Source organism: Brienomyrus brachyistius, unplaced genomic scaffold (genome assembly GCF_023856365.1).
Source record: "Brienomyrus brachyistius isolate T26 unplaced genomic scaffold, BBRACH_0.4 scaffold33, whole genome shotgun sequence".
Lineage (NCBI taxonomy): Eukaryota > Metazoa > Chordata > Actinopteri > Osteoglossiformes > Mormyridae > Brienomyrus > Brienomyrus brachyistius.
Genome location: NW_026042308.1, coordinates 4,170,411 through 4,193,305, shown reverse-complemented (window position 1 = coordinate 4,193,305; position 22,895 = coordinate 4,170,411). Strand labels below are relative to the sequence as shown.

Here is a 22,895-nt window from a genome sequence, read left to right as displayed (position 1 = left end):
TCCTGGGTTGCCCTCAGTCCTTGTTATTGGTTATGATTCTCACTGTCCTGCACTGTGTCTTGTTAGCTGTGTATTTAAGTGCCTGTTCTGCTTCTGTTGTTTCATGGTTCATTATAGCTGTATGTGGTATGTATGTATATAGTTCTCTAGCTGTGTTTATTCCATCATTTATTTCATTCCTGGTCATTTGCTGTTTATTTTGAATCCATCCTGATCCTTTTGGTTTTGATGTGTGTGTTGTAATAAACCCTATTTTTCCAGCCGTGTCATGCACTGCCGCAACCAGAAGAGGGCAGAAGATATGGCACAAAAACAAAGGAAGAAGCCTAACTTTAAAAAGAACAAAAAACATCAAGACTCATCCAGCATGGGGTGGTGGGTTAACGAATAACACAAACAATCAAAGAATAAGCAAACAAATGAGAGAAAAGATGCAGAGATGACTGAGAAGCAGGGGATGACTGGAGAAGAGACGACAGGACCAGAAGACAGGAGGGATACAGGGAGAGCGGAGAAGACAGTATAACTGAAGAATGGGAGAAGAGGAGAGACTACAGAGAACATAGATGACTGGAGGGGAGGGAATATAGGACCAACAGAGAGAAGGAGGAAGGGCTGTGGAGGAGAAGACAGGATAAGAGGGGAAAATGTGAGCAGAGAAGGACAAACACCCCCACTGCCCAGCAAAGTGCACTTGTAAGTAAACCACAATTTTAGCCTTGGGCTCAATATCTGGACTTGTCTCTGTGTAGCGATGCATAGAATCCTTGACACTGGTTATGACTGTACTGTATTAGTCCTAAACCTGCCATTATAGTGTAAGAAGAAAAGATTTTTTTTAATAAATCATTTTAAAAAAAGGTAGAGCAATGTAGCCCCTGGAGAAGTCCCCCCCCCCCCCCCCCCCAAAGCCCTGTTTATTCCCTTCTAGCTACCAGATGAAACTCACAATGCACCCCAACGCCACCTAACTTCTCTTCCACATGATGCACCTTATTTACCCTTTGAATCCTGTCCATTATTGAGCGGTTTTCTATCCATTTGATTATAAGTTTATTACACTGTATGTACATTTGTCAGCCACATATTCCGGCTTTGTTTTCCGGACAGTCTGGGCTACTCAGATGTGTCATAATTCGATGTGTAAATGCTGACAGTCTTGATGTCATCCTTCTTATCAGGAAAAACTACTTGTGCGTATAGATATTTCTCAATTTTTTGTTTCATGTAATATAAAAATTGGCAGGTAGTACAAATATAATCTTATAAATGCTGAGATTAGAGTATCTGCGATGCAGGAATGCAGGGGTTTCATTGGGGACCTTTCTATGGCTTAGTACTGTGAAGGAATACATGGTTAGTGCCAGGCGCAAATGAATATCTTTGATTTTGCATACATTTGGTAACTTGTTGAAGTTGTCTGATAGTCAGTAATACATGGTTTAATTATTATGATTTTTTTATTTATTATTTTAAAACATCTGCAAGAATCTGAAATAGAAAAGCTTATTTTAGTTTATGGTCCACTGGATAAACACAGACATTACAGACGGTTTTAGAGTCTAATGCTGAATGTTGTTTGCTATCATTTTTCTGCCTGCATATGCTGTGATTGGTGCAGTGAAATTTGAGAATGTGTTTGTGGTCAGTATCATAGCCTCAGACAACAAACCAACGCTGTAGCGTGTCACTGTGTTTACATGTGAGAGGGGTTCCAGTTACATAATGGACTCTTTCTAATTGTTTTGACGGAGCTCGACAAACCTAAAAAATAAATGCTGGTGTTATCAAAAACTATGTCATATAGCTATATTCCAGATTTATTACAGCCAAACACATCTCGGAGCTCCGAGGAACCTCCTTCTCCTTATATTTCTCTCTATCCCACTCTTCTCATCCCTCCATCCCTCAAATACTGTGTAATGATGATATGTGTGCATGTGGAGGGTGAGGGATGGGCGTGGAAGGTAATAGTTAATTAAGTGGCTACACCTGGGTTGTGAGGGATCTGGGGTTAATAGAGGGAGTGGGAGGCCCGTTAGGGAGATATGGTCTGGTAGGCACCGTACGCGTTGGGTCCCGGGGGAGGTGCCGCTCGCATGCCGTTTAGGGCTGCCGGCGGTGAAGCCAGAGAGCGTGCGGTAGGGACAGTTCCCGGTGCGGTAGGGCGAGGACAGTCAGGACAGTGGGGGTAGGAGGCTATGACCACTGCTTAGACGGGGTGGTTGATAGACGGGAGTAGCGGCACCTTCATAGGGAGGGACGTTCTAGGTGACGGACTGGTGTGATTATTCCTTCCCCGGGGGAGAGTCCTGATCCTCGGGGGGAGGGGGTGTTCTGTTTTAACTATGTCTTTATTGTGTGAGTGTTCTGTGTGGTTTAAATGCGCAGTGTAACCGCTTAGGGTCGGGACAGGACTATAGAGGCGGTTCGGGTCCCGTAACGCTTGCCTGTGCCCGAAGTGTGGGGATTACTGTGCATTGCAGTGCTATTGGTGTGCCGTGCCCTAATGGGGATGTTGTGTGGTGCGGGATTTACTGTGTGGTAGCGTGGGTTAACACACGCTTAAAAAGGGGTGGTGTGCTACGGGGAGAAAGCGGGACCGAACTCTTTGTGAATCCAGATCCGACCCAACGGGTCGCTGCATGAATTGTACTGAATAAAAGTATCTTTGTACTTTTAGCTGCAGTCTGGTGGTGATCTGTTCTCCTTTCACAGCCTCTGACGCTAGTTTAGGTTAGTTGCACTGATGGCAGCGGTGGGATCATTTCTTTCCTTTGTGGTTTTCCCGTTTAGAAACCTAGAATTAGCTTTAACATGTCGGAGGCCGAGGATAGTGTACAATCTTCTAATTATGAGGGCGCTGATTGTCCTGTTACGTCTAGAGAGTGTTTTCTCAATCTCCCGGTGGCCCCGCCTGCTCACCCAATATTTATACCGGAAACTTTTAATGGTGTGGGGCGTGAGTGGTCTGACTGGTCGGAACAATTTGATCTGGCGGCTGAGGTAAACAGGTGAGATGAGTCTCTGAAAATTAAGTTTATGTCTTTGCTATTGTGTGGCCGTGCTAGGGAGATGCTAACTACATCAAAAACCAAATGAATTAAAAAACGCGGAAAATAATGTTGAAATGAAAATATATTTTTTGACAGCGATCGACGACCTGTAATATTTTTGACGATGTCGCTGCTATATCGCTATTTGTAAAAAAAAGGGAAAAAATAGTTACTGGAAAAGCTACAGCGTTTTAAAAGTATTTGCTCTACCGATAAGCTACTGAAAGAAGTAAAGTTAGTAGCGTCGATTATTTTAGTTAGCTACTCCACAATACTGGACATAAAAATAACTGAACAATGTTAACATTTTCGTAATTTAAGCCCTCTCAACAGAAGCACTTTAATGAGAATATTTGAACAATTAACTGATAACATATCAGTTATCTATATTTTTTTAATTTACTTTGAAAACAGACTCAAATTAAGCCTATATGAAAAATTCAAATGAAGCCTGTTGCGTTTTTATACAATCGGTCTGGGATTCCGCTTAACGTCACGCCCGAAGCTCACACTTTGATTGCAAACGGGAAGAAACATAACTATTGTCACGTACACCGGCGGATGTCATCAATTAAGCCTGCATATGGGAGACTACAAAGGGACAGCACACGCAACGGGGGTTGCGAAGTATTGCCAGTGTTTCATTGCTATATCGAGCGCTTGCTTGTCCAGTGTCATTCCCTCGTTCCTTACCTTGCCTGCCTTCCTTTCCCAGAGCAGCCCTCGTCCCTGAACCTCCCGTCCTGCCTTCCCTGCCAGCCCCAGGATCTCTCGTCTCCCCTTCCCTTCGTCTCCGTGTCCTGTGCCTGCCTGTTGGACTGGATCTCCCCGGCTACCGAATCTACCTTCTGTCCCCGACCATTCTTCTTGCCTGGCCCATTGAAAGCCTGTTACCTGCTCGATCTAATAAAGATCGCTCTGTTCCGCATTCCTGGGTCCGCGTTTCCCTGCCGAGGGTGTCCTAACAATTATGTCTCCAGTGATAATTTTCTGCTAATAGCATTAATTCTCTTATTTCGGTATCGGTGTACTGCATGTACATGTTATCACCATCAAAGAAAAAAACGCGTTATGACTTATCAGTCATTATTATTGTTTTTGTCGTTTATTTAATCGTGTAGCAATACTGCCACTTGTCATATTATTAATTGCGTATTTATATAATATTAACCAATGACCAATCTCTGTATCTTACTAGCATCTTTTGCGCATTTGTCTTTGTATCAGCCGTAGCGGTCTGCAGGGGGAATCGCAGAAGCTGGAGTTTCTTAGAGCGCTGCATGGGTTTGGACAAACATTAGGTATTGGTAATATTACTGGACAAAAATATATCGTTATTGGTGTCCACCAAAGTTTCCAGCACTAGCTACAAGAAATGAGATTGAATGCATTTGCTCGTTTTTATTTGTATTTATTTTTTAAAAAGTTTCTTACATTATATCCGTGCTTTTTAAAGGTTATATCTCAATTTTTCAAAAGTAAACACAAAAAGGATTACACTTAATGCCCCCACCCTATTTAGAACGTTAGCGTTCCATTACGTAAAAAATGCAGTACTACGTCATGATGCACCGCTTATAAATAATCTGTTTGATAAGGGAGAAGCAAACACAAACGATTCGTGAGTGCATCGTACGTGTTGTAAGAGCAAGTGAAGCTGAAAGACATTGACAGTGAAGGTAAGGCCTCCCCTTCAAAATGTATACTTCACTTTGATCAAAGGTCTTAAACTAAAAAAAACGCTGGGAGATGCTAAACTACCGACCGCAAAACGTGCAGACTGGCGGGTGTCAATTGCGCTGGAATGACATTACATGGTTTTAATTTTTCTCTGATATCGGCCGGCCATATACAGTAATTTGTTTGAGACCCCTGAATTTAAATAATAATTAATTTTTATAACGATGGTGGCCTATATAATGTGCCGATTTACTTGAGAAGTTGTTCAGCTGGTTGACATGGCATTGATTACTGCTTTTTAAGAAAGTGCATGTAGTCTCACACTGCAGAAGTCCATTGCTCAGTTGTCAGCATGCTCAGCGTGTCGCCTGTGATGTGTCCTGCACAGCAGCAGGCTACATTGCGTTTAATGGACTAATACTTCTTCAACCCATTAAATGATTCCTTTCTCTCTCCCTGCCAGTGATGGCTCCCTCTATCAATCTCTTCACCTTCCTCGTCCTGTCCCTGGTGGGGGGCAGCTCTTCATGGGACGAAGCTTCGCCTTGCGGATCCGGCTCCATCCTGACAAGGCCCTACACGGCCTTGTGTGAGCTGGATGCGGTGTGGGGCTTGGTGGTGGTGGTGGCGGCAGCGGCGGCGGCCCTCGCCTCGCTGATCCTGCTCCTGGTGGTACTGTGTCGCCTGCGGAAGATCACAGAGGCTGAGGAGCGCAGCGGGGTGGCGCCGCTACTCCTGCTGCTCGCAGCCATATTTGGGCTCTGTGGCCTCAGCCTGGGATACATCGCTGAGCAGCAAGAGAGCCTCTGCTTCGCCCGGCGTGTCCTGAGGGGGGTGTTGCTTGCTGTCTGCAACACCTGCCTAGTGTTCCAGGGTCTGCGACTGCGCCGGTTGGGACAAGGTGCTCATAGCCCCAGCACAGGTCAACTGATGGGGCTGGCGGTGGCCTTGGCCGTGTTGGATCCGGAGTGGATCCTTCTAGCCACGATGTCCACGTGCCAGCCAGCCTGTGATTACCAGCCGCTGGACTTTGCGCTGGCCACCACGTATGTGCTGGTCCTGCTCCTGGCAGCACTGGTGGGGGCGGCCTGCAGTCTGTGGAGGCAGCAGCCACGGTGGAGGTGCAGGACCATGTGGCTGCTCATCACCTGCCTGGCCTCAGTCCTGCTGTGGGTGGCCTGGATCACCTTCTGCCTGTATGGCAACGCGGCGCTTGGCCTGCCCCCAACATGGGACAACCGGGTACAGGCAGTGGTGCTGCTGGCACAGGCATGGCTGCTCATACTGCTGCACGCTGCTCCTGAGGTCCACGCCACCTTACGACCCCCGTCCCGCATGAGAGAGGCCAGTTTAGAGGAGGGCCTCTCTCACGTGTAGTTTGGAGCAAACCGGGACTTTGTGTTCAGTGACAACAACTCAGGTATGGTACTTTGTTTTCGCTTCTTTGACCTACTCTGTGACTCTGTGTGTACTTGAGAGAGAGCATAGCCCTCGCTCTTTCCTCACATGGAGCCCCTACTGGAAGTCTGTGGAACAGCAGCATATAAACAAGGCCTATTGACCTTTCCCTGTAACACAGATCTCACTTGAGCAGAGCTTAGGTACCATGGCTGCATGTGCCCCCCCCCCCCCCCCCCAACAATCCCAAAAAAAAATGTGAAGTATGACTACTGCACTGCTGAAGGATGTTTTCATGATCAATATCTGTCTCTCTCCTGCAGGTGTCCTCCCCAGCCCCCAGGAAACATTACATTTTAAATAAATAATATATATATCATCATCTCTGGAAGTGGTGTGTTTTTTTAGGGTTAAAAAGTTGAGAAACATTCAATGGTCATCATCATACCATATATCAGTAGCCCAGCCACTGGTCAGTTCCTTCACTCTACTGTTACAGACTTTCATGAAAACATTTTTTAAATGTGGGTGTTTTACCTGTATGATATGCTTGCCTTTTGTACTTTATGAAGGACATAAAATAGAATTTAATTTTAAAATTAACATTATATTATAATTATAATATATAATTAACATTATATTACTCAGGGGCGGCATGGTGGTGCAGTGGTTAGCACTGTTGCCTCACACCTCTGGGACCCGGGTTCAAATCTCCGCCTGGGTCACATGTGTGTGGAGTTTGCATGTTCTCCCCATGTTGTCGTGGGGTTTCCTCCAGGTACTCCGGTTTCCCCCCACAGCCCAAAAACATGCTGAGGCTAATTGGAGTTGCTAAATTGCCCATAGGTGTGCATGTGTAAGAGTGAATGGTGTGTGAGTGTGCTCTGCGATGGGCTGGTCCCACATCCTGGGTTGTTCCCTGCCTCGTGCCCATTGCTTCCGGGATAGGCTCCAGACCCCCCGCGACCCAGTTGGATAAGCGGTTTGGAAGATGGATGGATGGATGAATGGATGGATTACTCATAGAAACACACACATCTGAAGGTTCTCAAGTCTAGGTTTATATCAAACACATTAAAGCCAAACAAATGCAAAAAGTCCATGTATCGTTTGTCCTTGGGTTTTCCAGTCCAAAACGAAATCAGGAAAACTAAACAACAGCAGCGTTTTTTGGTTTTTCTGTCAGAAGGGGAAAAAGCGAAAAGCAGAAAACAAAAAATCAGGCTTCATATTTTATCCGAAAATGTAGAAAATATTACAAAAATACACCATTCTAAGGGTGGGTGTTTCCAAGCTTATGACTGGGACTGTTAATGTTGTAAGATAAAGTTCACATTAGGCTGTATCTTACATCTCTGGTATCTGTTAGACCTGAATTTACTCATAGACAAGAAACAAAAAAAAGGTGATTTTACGGTTTTCCCATTTGGTTTTAAAACAGAAAAACAACAAATTTATTTTTGTATAGCGCGTTATCCCAACAATACATTGTCTCAAAGCGCTTTACAGCATCCCCACCCAAAGCCCCCAGTGAGTAAGACATAGGTGACAGTGGCAGGGAAAAACTCTCTAGAAGGAAGAAACCTTGGGAGGGACCAGACTCAAAGGGGGAGCCCAACCTCCAGGGGCCGGCAGGGAGAGTCAAATAGAAGAGATGGCTAAGTGCCAAGTCACATTGTCCAAATCATAGGATTTGAGGCACAACCGGGGAGCAGGGAGGTGATGACAAGCCCGTGCCGACTCTCCTTCCAATCGCCAGGCAACCAGAAGTAATTAGGCAGCGGGTCATGCATGGAAGATGGCACAGGCAGAACGCGAGCTGGATGCAAGGACGTCATGGGTACATGTCACATGTAGCAGGGTGTGCTGAAAATCTTGATAGATTGAGGTCTCCAGGCAGCACACCCCAGGAGGAGTTGGGGAAATAAAATGTGCAATTAGTCAAAGTATAGGGGAGACTATAGGCAGTGCTAACAGTTAGGTGAGTGCAATATGAAGTGCAAAGTGCAAGCTCCGGCAGATATGGCAATGGCAGCATAAGTAGGAGGGAGAGGCAAGTGGGAATGCAGGCATGGGGAGTCCCTGAATGTCAGCACTCCAGTTCCACAAGGGATGGTGAAGCTAGAGTGACAGACTGACAGTTCAGTTTATCTAAAGCCAATGGCATCGAACGCCACCCAGCTCTACACCTCACACTGTAGGTCAGACTGGGAGAGAGGAAATAGCTAGAGTCAGAACTAGTGTCCCTATAAGCTAAACTAAACAGGCGTGTTTTTAGTCTAGACTTGACTATTGAGAGTGAGCCTGAAACCCGCACATCCGGTGGAAGACCATTCCACAGCTGAGGAGCTCTATAGGAGAAAGCTCTGCAGCCTGCCGTAGCTCTTTCTACCCTGGGTACTAACAGATATCCTGTGCCTTGAGAACGAAGCAAGCGTGGAGGGTTGTAAGAGGTCAGCAGGTCACTAAGGTATTCTGGTGCAAGACCATTCAGTGCTTTATAGGTTAAGGGCAGTATTTTATAATCAATCCAAGACTTAACTGGTAGCCAATGAAGGCAGGATAAGACTGGTGTAATGCGATCAGATTTTGTAGTTCTCAACATGAAGTCTTTTTTCTGTTTTTACTTTTTTCGTTATGATTTTAAAACAGAAAAGCCATAAATAGATGTGGTTTTTAAAACGGAAAATCCAACGAACGATACACGGATTGTAAGACTGAGCACGTCTTTTCATGAAGATTCAACAGAAATTTCAGTACAGTTTTAATATAGGCCTAGTAGGTAACTACACTACAACCTACTGAATAAAAGTAACTAACTACATCAAAACCATTTTATTCTGACATACTTAATACTTGTGCTGTAGGATACTCTTAAACCAAATTGATTTAAAAAAAAAAAAAACGTGGAAAATAGTGTTGAAATGAAAATATTGTAATGACGATGTGTGGGGGTGAGGAATGGGCGTGGAAGGTAATAGTTAATTAAGTGACTATACCTGGGTTGTGAGGGATCTGCGGTTAAGAAAGGGAGTGGGAGGCCCATTAGGGAGATTTGGTCTGGTAGGCACCGTACGCGTTGGGTCCCGGGGGAGGTGCCGCTCGCATGCCGTTTAGGGCGGCCGGCGGTGAAGCCAGAGAGTGGGCGGTAGGGACAGTTCCCGGTGCGGTAGGGCGAGGACAGTCAGGACAGTGGGGGTAGGAGGCTATGACCACTGCTTAGACGGGGTGGTTGATAGACGGGAGTAGCGGCACCTTCATAGGGAGGGACGTTCTAGGTGACGGACCGGTGTGATTATTCCTTCCCCGGGGGAGGGTCCGGATCCCCGGGGGGGGGGGGGGGGTGTTATGTTTTAATTATGTCTTTATTGTATGTTTGTTCTGTGTGGTTTAAATGCGCAGTGTAACCGCTTAGGGTCGGGACAGGACTATATACAGTAGGTGGTTCTGGTCCCGTAACGCTTGCCTGTGCCCGAAGTGTGGGGATTACTGTGCATTGCAGTGCTATTGGTGTGCCGTGCCCTAATGCTGATGTTGTGTGGTGCGGGATTTACTGTGTGGTAGCGTGGGTTAACACACGCTTAAAAAGGGGTGGTGTGCTACGAGGAGAAAGCGGGACCGAACTCTTCGTGAATCCAGATCCGACCCAATGGGTCGCTGCATGAATTGTACTGAATAAAAGTATCTTTGTACTTTTAGCTGCAGTCTGGTGGTGATCTGTTCTCCTTTCACAGCCTCTGACACTACTGTAGTTTGGGTTCATTACAATATCAATTCGATGACTCGCATATTCCCTATAATATAGGGTCTATATTTTCTAATTTTAAGTTTTTTTAATGTTTATAACCTTAGCTCTATGCAAACCATTTTGTATATATCCAACAACACAGTACAATTATGGTGGATATCTGGTTTATGACAGTAAAACAATGTAGATTTTATGTACACTGAATGTAAAATTAAAGTTAATGAAAGCAAAATTATAGCAAACAGCTGTTGTGCCTTCGTTTTACTAAAACACATGTTGGTACAATAAAACCATTAAAATTTTACAGATAAAGCATATGACCATAAGTTTAATTTCAGTAAAAATACAGAAAAGAAATTGACCAGTTTCACTGAAGGGGTTTCTCTGTTATTTTACAAACTGTGCGTAAAAATATGTTTATGCAATGTAGTTTTGATAAAACTTTTCTGTCATTTAACATGAGAAGAAAAAAATAATTATACTGTAGTCAAATTGGCTGATATAAAATGGTTTAAAACTGTGACAAATTTTGCCTTTTTTTACAGTGTATACTTCCAGTCAGAAGGTACCACACCGGCAGATACGGATTTCTGAAATAGCAAAGATAATGATTAATATCCCTCATCTCTTTTAAAACTATAGGTAAGATGCTGTTTTGATATCCTGTCTAGGGTTGGAGTGTAACAGTATTCACGGGAAAGGGGAATGGGATAAAGGGACAAACAGGGTGAGGGCAAGAAGGGAACACCAGTGGGCAAAGGGATATTTTTTGTATTTTAATTTTTTTCATGTGTAATACTGACACTGAACAAATAACCCGGTGCAAAAGACTTTGGGAGTGACCACAGCCAAAATAACAAACAAAATCCCCAACTATCAAGTGCGACCCACAGCTAATCTCACCTAAGTGCAATAGAAAACGAAACCAAAAGACAAACACTCCACCTCACTCCCTAACCAAATAAACAGAGTCCAACACACACTTGCAAAACAAAATAGCAGTCACTGCCTACACAGCAATACAATCACACATACATAACATACACACAAGTCAAAGCAACGAGGGGGCTAGTGAAGACCTAAACCAAAGAAAACCAAGTGGGGAGACAGCAAGCCAAACTGAGGTCGCGGGGGGGACCGGAGCCTGTCCTTGGAACAACAGGCGTAGGCAGGAACCAACCCTGGGCAGGAGTCAACACTCTGCAGGGCGCAAACACTCACAACTCAGATTTGCCAATTAACCTACCCTGCGCACTTTTGGACTGTGGGAGGAAACCGGAGCCCCTGCTGGAAGTCTTTCCCCATTCACCACATTATATTGCCAGAAAACTGAAAATTAGATATCAAGTACTAGAGTGACATAAAAACAAAAAACAAGTTTGCTTGTAATGAGACGCAAAACAGAAGATTATCTCTTTTTATATTTTGAGAAAACATTTTAACATTTATCCAACTGGTCAAATGGTTTAATACTTCATACAGCAGCATTTCTAAACTCATTCCTCAGCCCACCAGACAGCTCCACGTTTTTGCTCTGTCCCAGATCCCTGCATGCATGACCCAAACAGTCACCTTTTACTGCTGTGCTGAGAGCTTGGACAGAGCAAAACTGTGGATCTTTGCAGTGGGGTCCAAGGACTGGGTTGAGAAACCCTGGCATAGAGGAGACTGCAGTGAGAGCCAAGAAAAAAAGAGATTAGAGAGGAAGGTAAAATGCTTCCATTAGCATGGCAAATAAGCTGCAAGTACAGACCCTGTGCTTCCATTACAAACAAAAAGCCTGTATGACCCTCCTAAACACACAAATCAGATTAACTTAACCAGGGGAAATAAGCATAAAACTTGGCAAAGACTAGACTATGAAAAGGGAAGGTGAACATCATACTTACACGAACTTCTGCTAAAGCAAATGGACAAACCCTTTTAACGGAATCAAGTTACTTTAAAAAATTAATAATCCAAAAATAAATCAATAAAAAATAAGAAAAACACAATCATGCTTTGAACTAATACTGCAGTCAGTCCTAAATGTTCCCATGACATTCTTTTCATCACGAAGCACACTCGGTACATACTGGTTAAAAACCATTTATAATCCTTCATGTACCAGTCTATGATGGAGCACCCCAACCTGGGCCGCCCATCCAACATGGCAGATTTCTGCCCCCTGGCCCCGGAGACTAGCAGACCAACCTCTGGAAACAGGGAATCAGGGGGACATGGGCCGCTGACTGGATGGGCGACTCCAGAATGAGGTGAAGCAGAAGGTAGACTCCACAGCTGAGGACCGAGGAATGTAGACCAAAACCAGGGAACCTGAAGTGGCAAGAACACAAACCAGGACAGACATATAAAACCCAAGCAAAGGCATCAGTGGCACAGCCCACCAGCTTGTGAAAGATGGCTACCTGACATCATGAATCCCTTAATCAAAAACCTTTGTGATGGCAACTTTGCCACCCAGGACTGATCCCTTCTAAAGACCTCAAGTTTCAATGCAAGGTTTCCGAAATGTTTTGAAACATTAGTCCTTGTGACTGCTGTGGTATTGTTCCAGGCAGGGAAAACAACTTAGGAGAAAATTTCCGTGCATGTTGGGTGTTTGTGGTACTGTTGGGCTGAGGGGGTAATTGAGTGACAATTAACCTTTGAGATCCAATTTTATTATTTAAACAGGTTAGTAGGTAGACAGTGTGATTTAGATGAGGATAAGGATGTTTTATTGTCATTACAAAACGTGTTCTACATGAAGGGAACAAAATGAGGCACTCAGATCCGGTGTATTAGCAATAACAAAATAGAAATAAAATTGAAAGAACAATACAATGAATAATATGGTAAAAATTAAAGTAAAATAGAATAAAGACATTAAGATAAATTCCATTAGACCCTCTGGGCCAGGCGCTCTGCCACTCTGCATTGTTTTCTTTGCATGTACAACTTTGTACTCCATAATTTTAATATTTTATCACGAAGCCTGAAGAGCAATATGAACTGTATCATGCTTTAAGTAAATTGTCTCATCCTTTATTTGACTAAAGTATATTTAACTTCTACAGAACTTTGCAGGCTCATCTAGGATGGAGAATTTCTGCTGCTGAGCGCATTAGAAGAAATTCTCAGAGGGAGATACGAGTCCTAGGTGCCTGCTTGGTACATATTCAAGACAGAGTTAGGACCGACTCTAATAATTCTGCACTGTCTCCCAGATTAGAGGAAAAAATTGTATCTTACTGAAAACTTAATTTATGGAATTTTACCTTAGACTTGGTCAGCAGCCATGTGGATAAAATTTCAGAACTACAGACGGTCTGTGGGTTGGGGGGACAGGCAGGTTGGCAGGTGGGGGCACGCGGAATGCTCCTAGGGGTGTGGTGGGTGTGCTTATATGATTTACAGGAGCCGAGGCTAACAAAGGCACTAAACTTCACAAACAGCCTCCTGTATGAAGCTTTACATGAAAAGGGGCCATGGGCTTGTTGGCACTATGTTTCTTAGCAGACTGATTAATACAGCCAACTGGACCCGTCTACCTCTTCAAAAACATCCATGCAGAGTTTCCTGCCTGTTTCTGACAGCTTTCATTGTTATTCTTTTGCTCCAGTATCTTGACCTTTGCAATCTGGAGGATTGCTACCCTCCAACTAGCTGTTTTGGGTCAAAATGGCCCCATCTGTGTTAATTTGCATCATTAATTACAGCATAAATCAATACATTCCAGATGAATTTTAAGGTAATTTCAACAAAAGCCTGTAATATCATTTTCGACCACCATGTGACGCCACAAGCCGTTGGAAAACCACTAAGCTGTCAATATGAGATTTGGCAGAACAGAAAATATGATGTTAAATGTATCACAGTGCAATGGTTTTAAAAATAAATCACTAACTTTGCACGACTATTTTATGTGTTTTGTCAAATAAAAAACCTGAAGTATTTGAGCTTGAACTGATACTGAGCAAAATATTACCTCTTACTTATATGAAGGTTCGCATTATCTATGATGTAGAATAAAAGACACAAGTAAACAATCCATTTCTTTGTTTTAAAGAAACAGATTAGCTAAGAAAACCAATTGCCACCCTGTGGAATCAATGTGCATCACCTGTCTGTTTGTGGCCACTGCCCCGTGCACAATCTGCCACTGAAGATAAACTGTGTGCTTCTCAATGGGGGGCTTGTACAGGGACCTCCAACATCCCCGCGGGGAAGATCCAGGCCTCAACAAACCTGACCACCTAGAATCTGCCAGTCCACTCAGTGCCCGAAAATGCAGCACTTTAACACAAGCCTGGTACAGACCTTTCTCAGACAAATCTCTAAGAGCCACCTGCTGAAGAGACACGAAAGAGAGCAGCAAACCCACCTCCTCCCGATGACCCTCTACAGCAGGAGGGAAAAATGGGGACTACTGCCTTCTCCCAACTCAAGCACATTCTTAGTTGCCTCTGGTAGCGTGCAGACAATGTCCTCCAAAGCTCTCTGAAGAAGTCTGGGGGAGGGGGAAACATTTCCGCATGTAGGGGGCCAGTGGCATTTAATTATTTACAGAAAATTCCATAGAGCCAATGTAGGAACCTGAGGTCAGTTTAACACAGGTCACTGTCCGTGGTGCTGAAACCTTTACTTGATGGGCTGGTCCTGAACGAATACAATGGCTGGCCAGCGTGCCTCACTATGTGTTTCCACTGACTGACACCTTCACATGTAATGTGATTGTTAACAATGAGGAACATTTTACAAGTTACTACAGGAAGCAATATTTACATGCCTGTAGCTTTCATTTCTCACCACAGAAAACCCAAAAAAAAAGAAATAAGAAATACATTCATGTTATATCCAATATATCACTTCCTCATTTAAAATCACAAAACATATCTGACTGTTAATCTCTATGTTTTAATAATTTCAATAGCATTGCGTGATTTGCTTATTTTTTTCTAAAGCCACTGTGGAAGCGAAATTTAAAGAAGTTTGGTCCCCTTATAACAGCATTGGGTAAGAGAGCCGAGGGCTGCTGGGATTGTTCTCAATGTCTTGTTGGTGCCGTGTGGGTTGTGCTGCACAAACAGCTTCAAGTTATGAGATAACATGAGCAGATGCCATTACGTCATTAGTGCTACACAAGATATTGTCATGACCTGGCTCAAGGCCATAAGAAAAAGTGGACCAGTGTTAAATCACTGTGACCTCACACCTCTTCAGATTGCAAGCCCATTTAAATGGCACAGAGGTACACAATGGGTGGCCTGTATCTGATTCACTTAATGTGCACCAAAGACCTCATATGAGGACCACAAGAGCCACCCCAGATTTACCCACCATCATGAGAAAGACTAAGATCAACATGAATGAAATGGCCTATTTGGGTGTACAATCACCCCCAGACCACTCTGACTGGCTTTGGGTTTTTGAGACAATATGAGAAGGGCAGGTGCCCTTTTGCGTGGAATGTCTCCGATTCCTGTTTTTCCTTCTTCCTCTTTTTGTTTTCTTCAAGTGCCAACAAGAGAAATTAATGACAATGCCAAAGCATCTGTAATTGCAACAATTTTCTAGGAGAAGGGGTGTGTTTTTTGACACAAGTGCAGGGGTGCCAATATTTTTGGCCATGATTGTAATAGTTATTTGTGATTTGTAATCATTATTTAATTTTATCGATCCATCTACCTACCTACACTAAAAAATGTACAGTTGGATGTAATTAATTTTAAGACAAATGGTTACATGAAATTACTATCCAAGAGCATTTTATTTTGTAATTTAAATTTTTCTTATTTTTCAAACCAAAAAGTTACAGCACTCTCATATAATACACTTCAGCCATTCACATTTATAAAACAATATGACCAATCACTAGTTCAACCTCCCAGCCATTTATCCTTCAAAAACATGGCCCTAGAAACATTCCCACATTTTCATTATACCTCGTTTCCCATTTAGTCTGTCCAACATTTTTTCATATGAAGCTGCCTTAATCATCTCATCGGTGCATTCCTTTATATTGGGGATTGTTGAGGATTTCAAATGCCTTAATATTACCCTCATGGCAGTTATGAGTCCCACCATCACAGCCTTAAACTGTTTATTATTCACCTTTGGCAATTCCACTCTATCTCCTAGCAGACAGAGTCGGGTTTGCGGGGTAAAGTAAAGCCTAGCCATTTGTCCAGGAGACCAAGAACTCTACCCCAAAATGGATATACCTGAGAGCACTGCCACAGCATGTGTAAATAAACCCCCACCTGCCTTCTAAAATTCCAACGCTGATCAGTATTAATTAGTCCAGTTCTATTTAGTCTAACTAGTGTCCAGTACTATCTGTGTATAATTTTATACTGAATAAATTTACCTTTTACTTCCCTATAATATTTCCCCACTCTAGAAAGTATTCTTAACCATTCATCTTCTGCATTTTAACACTTGTGACTCAATGCCTCAGTTGCAAAAACTTCCAAAAACTCCCTCCTCCTCCTCCTACATCATACTTACTCATTACGTCTGATTATGACATAAACATCCCATTTACGAATAAATCCCAAAGAGTTTTCACCCCTTTGGATTGCCATTGTTTCCATACTTTTTCCTATTTGTATTTCAGGATTGTGCCAAATTGAGGAATATTTGAGGGCTGCATGTCATGTGATACTTTAAGCTTCTTATGTATTTTGATCCATATATTCCTCGAAAAAGATATTATCGGGTTTGTGTTTCTTATATTGTCCCCCCATTGTGACAGAATGTGCAGAGGTTGAAATAGTGAAGCCAAATTGCTCTCGATAGCTATCCAGTCCACATCAGAATTCACATTCTTCCAGTGATAGTAGAGTTCGGCTATTTCAAATGACATGCTATATAATCTAACATCTGGCAATCCTAGACCTCCCTTGTCTCTGGGCGAAGTAATTTTAATCCTAGGTTTATTCTTTCCCAACAAAAATCTTTTACTATACTCTCGTACTGTTCAAATATCCTTTCCGGAATATTAAATGGAAGCATCATAGAGAGATAATTAACTTGAGGCACCACAACCATTTTAGTAACATTAACTTTCCCCCCATAAGGATAATTTCAATGCTTTCCATTTGTCCATATTAGGTTTAATTTTGTTCAATGAGGGTTCAAAATTCTGAATTATTATTTTGTCAATATATAAACAGATTTAAATTTTATGTTTATAGTTCAATTTTATGTTATATAAACAAAATAATTTTAATACAGTGCATTTTTTTATTAATTCAACAGCACCCATGTTCAATCCACTTAAGTTTGGAAGGTGTATTGGAAGGTAACGCAGATATTTCTTAAGTGGGCATCCAGAGATATCGTCCCCCCTCCAAGCACCCCTTTTCTCCACTAGTTCTGTATAGAGCTCGACAGGAGGAATGGAGAGGTAGAGAAAGGGGTTAGTCTCACACATAATGTAATGCAAAATAAAGAGTAAATAACAAGTGCCATGAAGCAGAATTGAGCTCCAGCAGGCCTCGACTTACAGTAAAGGAATTGTAAGGCAGACATGCTAACAAAACAGCTTTACATTCCCAATTCCAAACCATTAATGGGCAACCTTAGAGTGACGACGGCTAAGAAAAACCTTAGCTATAAGCAGGAATGAAACATTGTGAAAAGCCAAGACTCCACATGAACATGTTCTCCCCTTGCAGAGTCAGATCACGCATTTGAAGTGTTCCCAAGTGTTTGTGTGTTTTAGGTTCCTGTTAGTGAGGGGTCCTTTGCCGTTCTGTCTGACATCCAACAGAAAGTCCACTGTGTCTCTGCAACTTAAGCTGAGTCAGTGTAAGTGTGTGGCTCAGTAGCTCAAGTATTTGGGATTGTAATCCAAAGTTTGCTGCTTTAAATCCAGCTTCAGATGGATAACTGTATGTTTATGGGCCATTGAGTTATGAAAAATAATCAATGTAGTGAATCACTATATTCTCAAATTACTTGTTGTACTTTTATGAACAACACCATTTATTAAACAAACAAATCTGCATTGGCAGAATGAAGAATTAAAAATGAAAATAAACTATCATTTAAGAAACTGTGGAAAACTGAATTTACAATATTTGTAAATTGAAGGAAGAGTCCATTAAAATCTTTTTTTTTTACAGTGTATGACGCGCTTGAATTCACTGAGCTCAAGTGTATGTGAAAATTAATATATTTACATCTAGTATGTTTCATGGCTTCACTGTATTTCCCTCTGGAATGATCAGTTTCATCTAACTGCTGATGTTAAAGGCAGAGCTGAAATTTAGTTTAGTCATGACCTCAAAATTTAATTGAAGTAGGTATTCTGTACAACCAGACGGAACTGCTGGTTGGGCTGGTCATCACCTGCGTTTTCTAAGTGAGGTCTAAATGTAAAGTTTCAAATTGCACAATATATATTAATTTGTTTTTAATGTTTTTACAAAATATTTTTTATGTGTTTGCATCTTATATTTTGTATAATGTGCTTGTACATTTGATTCTTCCTTTATTTCGGTGTAATGAAGTGTAACTAGTGAAAAAGAGAGAAACGTTTGGGAAGCATTATTGAACTGATTGTCCAGAGTCACTTGGGTGATAATTAAGGTCAATATAAATCACCTATTACCCACTGTAATCCTTTGTATTCCACCCGCACACTCTGTTAACAAAATAAGAGGGTTGAAGTTAAATCAGGTTAAAAAGGTAAATTTGATCCTCCCCCTATCGCGGAAGATGCGTTCCAGACCCATCAGCGATAGGTGAAAATCCACGATACAGAAGGATCATATAAATCTTTTTTGAAGTTTAAGCCTTAAAATACCCCTCCCACATGCTTTAAACACATGTAAACTCATTAAAACAACACATATATCTGTTTGTCGGGCTAAGGATATGAGTAACATAATAATAATAATAATAATAAAAATGAAGTAATAATATGTAATATATATATATATACACACACAACTTTCTCTCTATATATGTAATGGAATATATAAAAATAAAAACACATATGGCTCTTACACATTCTTTTCATCCTTCATCATGTAGCATACTGTTGATTCATTCAAGCCATAATGGCGAACGCCGTCCGCATAACGCTTTCCTTCCCGAAGCACATCCAGAAGTTTTACCTTCTCCTGAATGGTCAACGTCTTCCATCGTAGGGCTTAGAACAAAACGAAAACAATCGGACCACGAACAATGTACGGGATACGCAGAGAATCGTGAGGCGTCGGAGAAAAATCTGTGATATAGTGGGGGAATCGCTGTAATGTGAAATCTGCCAATCCTGGTTTTCAGCACCATGGACAGAAACCTGTCGTTTATAGGGACCTATTATGCCCATTTTCACTGTTCATAATTGGATTTTTATGGTCTGCTAGAATAGATTCACCCTTTTAATAGATGATATCCTAGAATCCAATATATTATTGCAGGGCTGTTTTCATTTGATATTAACCAAACGTGATATATTTATTTTTACTTTTGATATCTCATCCTTTTCCCCTTATCTGATAAGAGCCGCTGTCTGCTGAGACAAGCTGGTGTGTTTTAACTGCTCACTGAAAAGTGGGTGGTGCGGACATTGTGTATTACATCACACTCTGAGACAGTCACTGATTGGTGGGCTCTGAGGGGGCGGTGTGACCTGAAAATCATCCATCAATCAACCCAGGATGGGGGGCCAGCCCATCGCAGGGCACACTCACACACCATTCACTCACACATGCTCTCCTACGGGCAATTTAGCAAGTCCAATTAGCCTCAGCATGTCTTTGGAATGTGGGGGGAAACCGAAGTACCCAGAGGAAACCCCACGACGACATGGGGAGAACATGCAAACTCCACACACATGTGACCCAGGCGGAGACTCGAACCTGGAACCCAGAGGTGTGAGGCAACAGTGCTAACCACTGTACCGCTCCTGAAAATCATGAACTATTTTAAATGTTGAAGTGTTTTTGAAATATTTATTAATTTTAAATATTTATTAAATCAACACATTGGGCAGTATACATGTTATAGCTACTTATTAATGAATAAGCAATATAATAAGATTCAATTTTGCTTTCACTACTTAAAGCGCCAGAACAACGTATTTGAAAAATTCAACAGCAATATCTCTTACCAGAAATCAGGAACAGGTTAAGAAAATCCACATACTTCGTCGCGAGCAGTTTAATATACGAACTATTTCCTTCTACCCGACTCCACACACCAATAATATCACTGCGCAGCAGATATCGCCAGGGAGCTCGCGCTTGTGTCTAATGCGCAGTGATACGAGTAGTGTACTTCGATAGAAGCACGACATTTCTACGGCTGATATTTCCAAACCTGAACAACTCCCAGCAGAACTTTGATGAATAGATAACATTAAGACCCCTCTAAAATATCTTTTTATAGTTTTGGGGTGAACCTCCCATTTAAACGAAGTACATCGTGGTGCTCATGAATTTGAAAGCCTAGATGCCTCATCTCGCTTTTCCACAGTGTCAGCAGCGCCACCATCTTGGAGCGGTAATTAGACATAAACAAGCAACATGTCAGGGTGTAGATGGAAAGATCTTTTAGCCATAACTTCTTTACTAATTAACGCATTTATATCTTACAATTATGTAGAATAAATAAACAAGCCCACCACTACTGCCCCCCCGCCAAATTTATGTAGTACTGCTCATAGTATTCTCAACAAAAACTAATGCTAGTATCCCGTCAGTGTCACAGGCTAGTATACATGTTATGTATCTCATTTGACCGTACCGCAGATTTTTTTACCTGTGAAATGTGGTTCCCTGTTTTCTAGTTTTAACATTCCTCATGTTGTTGCATTTTCTAAAATAGTCGGTTCACTAAGTCATATCTATGAATCCTCTATTTCACAATTACCGTGCCAATATGGCGTATCACCCAACGAGGCACTCAGGGTTTCAAATCTATGGCGGTGCTGCCTACGCTACTACCAGTCACATGACACAGGAGCTACCGAATACCCGCCAATCGGGAGCCGGCTAGATCAACCACGCCCACCCGTCACATAGAGAAGAGTGAGGCGAAAGAAGCGAATCAGTTTAAAAATGTCACCATTAACGCGGTATTTAGTATTCTGGAGATATTTTACTTTAAGCAAGGCACAAAATAAAGTTGTAGTATTTGTAATAAAATTTGAAGATTAGCCATCCCCAAGGAGCTGACAGGAAAGCCAGGTACAGGTTTAGTCCTCCTTAATCAGCTTGTCGGTTACTAAATGTCGGCAAATAAGCTTGCCTTTTTCTGTGATTTTTTTTTCAGTTTAATTGACACTTAACGAAGTAATCTGAGACCTGAGATATAACATTAGCAACGATGGTCATTTTTTACACTCATGGATTTTAACATTGAGGACGTGTGTCACATGTCATTTTCACATAGAGGGAGTTTAATTGTTTTTATCTGTGTCAACATATGTCTATTTAGTTATGTCACTGAAATGTATGATTAGTATTGACATTTCCGTAGACTACTATGTTTTAATAAAAATGTATGATCCTTTGGGAGTTGGGCAATAGAACGGAATTGTAAAGTATCAATAAGAAACACTATTAATGAAGTAGCCGCCATAACCTTTTGCTTTGTATGAAGTGTGCATACAAAACAAATAATGCAGTTGTACTGTTATGTATATAATTTAAAAGGTATACTTGCCAGCAAAAGATTGAGTTAATAAAATTAAATGAAAAGTATTAAGACCCCTTGTCATTCATAGTATTATATATTTCTTAATTTTACAAAGACTTTTTTCCTATCATATTTTTAAGTTTTTGAAGTTGATAATCTGGAAAACTGCTGCCTGGGATCAACTATCCATTCTTGACTCTTGGAATAGGAATTGAAGTCGAATCAAACAGCCTTACAGCACCCTCTTGTGACATACAATAATACGGAAAACAGAACAATTACTAACTGAACGCAACATCCCCCCTTTACTTATGTATTCTTCTTCCTGCAGCAGCACTGTATTCTATAAAAGACACGCTGTCACGATCGCGGTCGGGCGATCGTGCGGGCAGGCGTGGAAATAGCAGGCAGACAGGTGAAGTCGGGGCAAAACCAGGGATTTAATGGGCAAACGAGGACTAGAAAACATAGCACACCTACAAACATCAATGACGGACAAGGGAAACCGGGGAGACCAGGACTTAAATACACAGGACTAATCAAAGTAACTAGACAAAGCTGGAGACGATCAGGGAAATACACGTGGGTAATCAGGGGGCGTGGCACACACGAGGAGCGGACGAGCCGGGCATGACACACGCCTTACCTGTAACATTTCTTCCTTTAAGGTCACTACACCCCAGACAAAACAATAATGTAAGTTCAACAAAACACATTGTGCTTGTGCCTTCCTGTAACTGCACAACCTTTTCACTATGAACTGCCTGTTTTGCTTCCAACAAAAATCAATTACAATTAGAAATGTTCCATTCACTGAGGACCACAGTAAGAGGATCTATGAACAACTGTTATATATTTTACACTGAATCTCTCTTTTCCTTTAAGGTATCTCTTTCTAACCAGAAAATCACGCTCAGAACATGCACTTCATTTCTTTGTTTAATTCTGTGAAGTTCCATAGTCCTTGAGCCGATGATGGTTTGTGTGCCCTGGCTGCACAGCTTCCAGTTCCTTAGGCCATTCCAAGCTCAACTGTTCTTTCAGGACCAGTCTTTGGCAGGGCTGGAAATTTGGGAAGTCCACTGGGTACTGAGGCCAAATGGGCAGCATGCCATGCTTTCCCGTCAGCCAGGATGGGTCTCGATGGGTGCAGAGAATTTCTGATGCCCTTTTTGCACATGCGCTGGTTTCCACAGCCGCACTCTGTGCCCTTCTCTGAATGAGGGAGTGCGAGCTCCCTGTCTTGCATCACAGTACTGTTTCATGCGAGATTGGCAAAGAGACACCCAGCAATGCACTTTATTATCATGTCACTTAATTATCACTTATGCCCCTTCAGTATCAGGCCAAGTACAAACACTACACAAGCAGAGTAT

General features: G+C 42.1%; 3 protein-coding genes across 3 annotated transcripts in view; all 3 read left to right on the top strand.

The window, feature by feature from the left end:
• LOC125721410 (G-protein coupled receptor family C group 5 member B-like) overlaps positions 1-6,113 on the top strand; it is an 81,782-nt gene extending 75,669 nt beyond the window's left edge. The window contains exons 2-3 of the mRNA XM_048997286.1: positions 4,655-4,735; positions 5,200-6,113. Of these exons, the coding sequence (XP_048853243.1) occupies positions 5,202-6,113 (912 nt within the window). The 5' untranslated portion in view covers positions 4,655-4,735; positions 5,200-5,201. The remainder of the gene's footprint in view (positions 1-4,654; positions 4,736-5,199) is intronic.
• Positions 1-6,503, top strand: part of LOC125721428 (G-protein coupled receptor family C group 5 member B-like) — a 196,856-nt gene extending 190,353 nt beyond the window's left edge. Inside the window, exon 3 of the mRNA XM_048997332.1 lies at positions 6,458-6,503. The gene's annotated coding sequence lies outside the window, so the exon portion shown is untranslated. The remainder of the gene's footprint in view (positions 1-6,457) is intronic.
• Positions 1-22,895, top strand: part of LOC125721429 (G-protein coupled receptor family C group 5 member B-like) — a 121,541-nt gene that overhangs the window by 75,713 nt on the left and 22,933 nt on the right. The gene's annotated exons all lie outside the window — the stretch shown is intronic.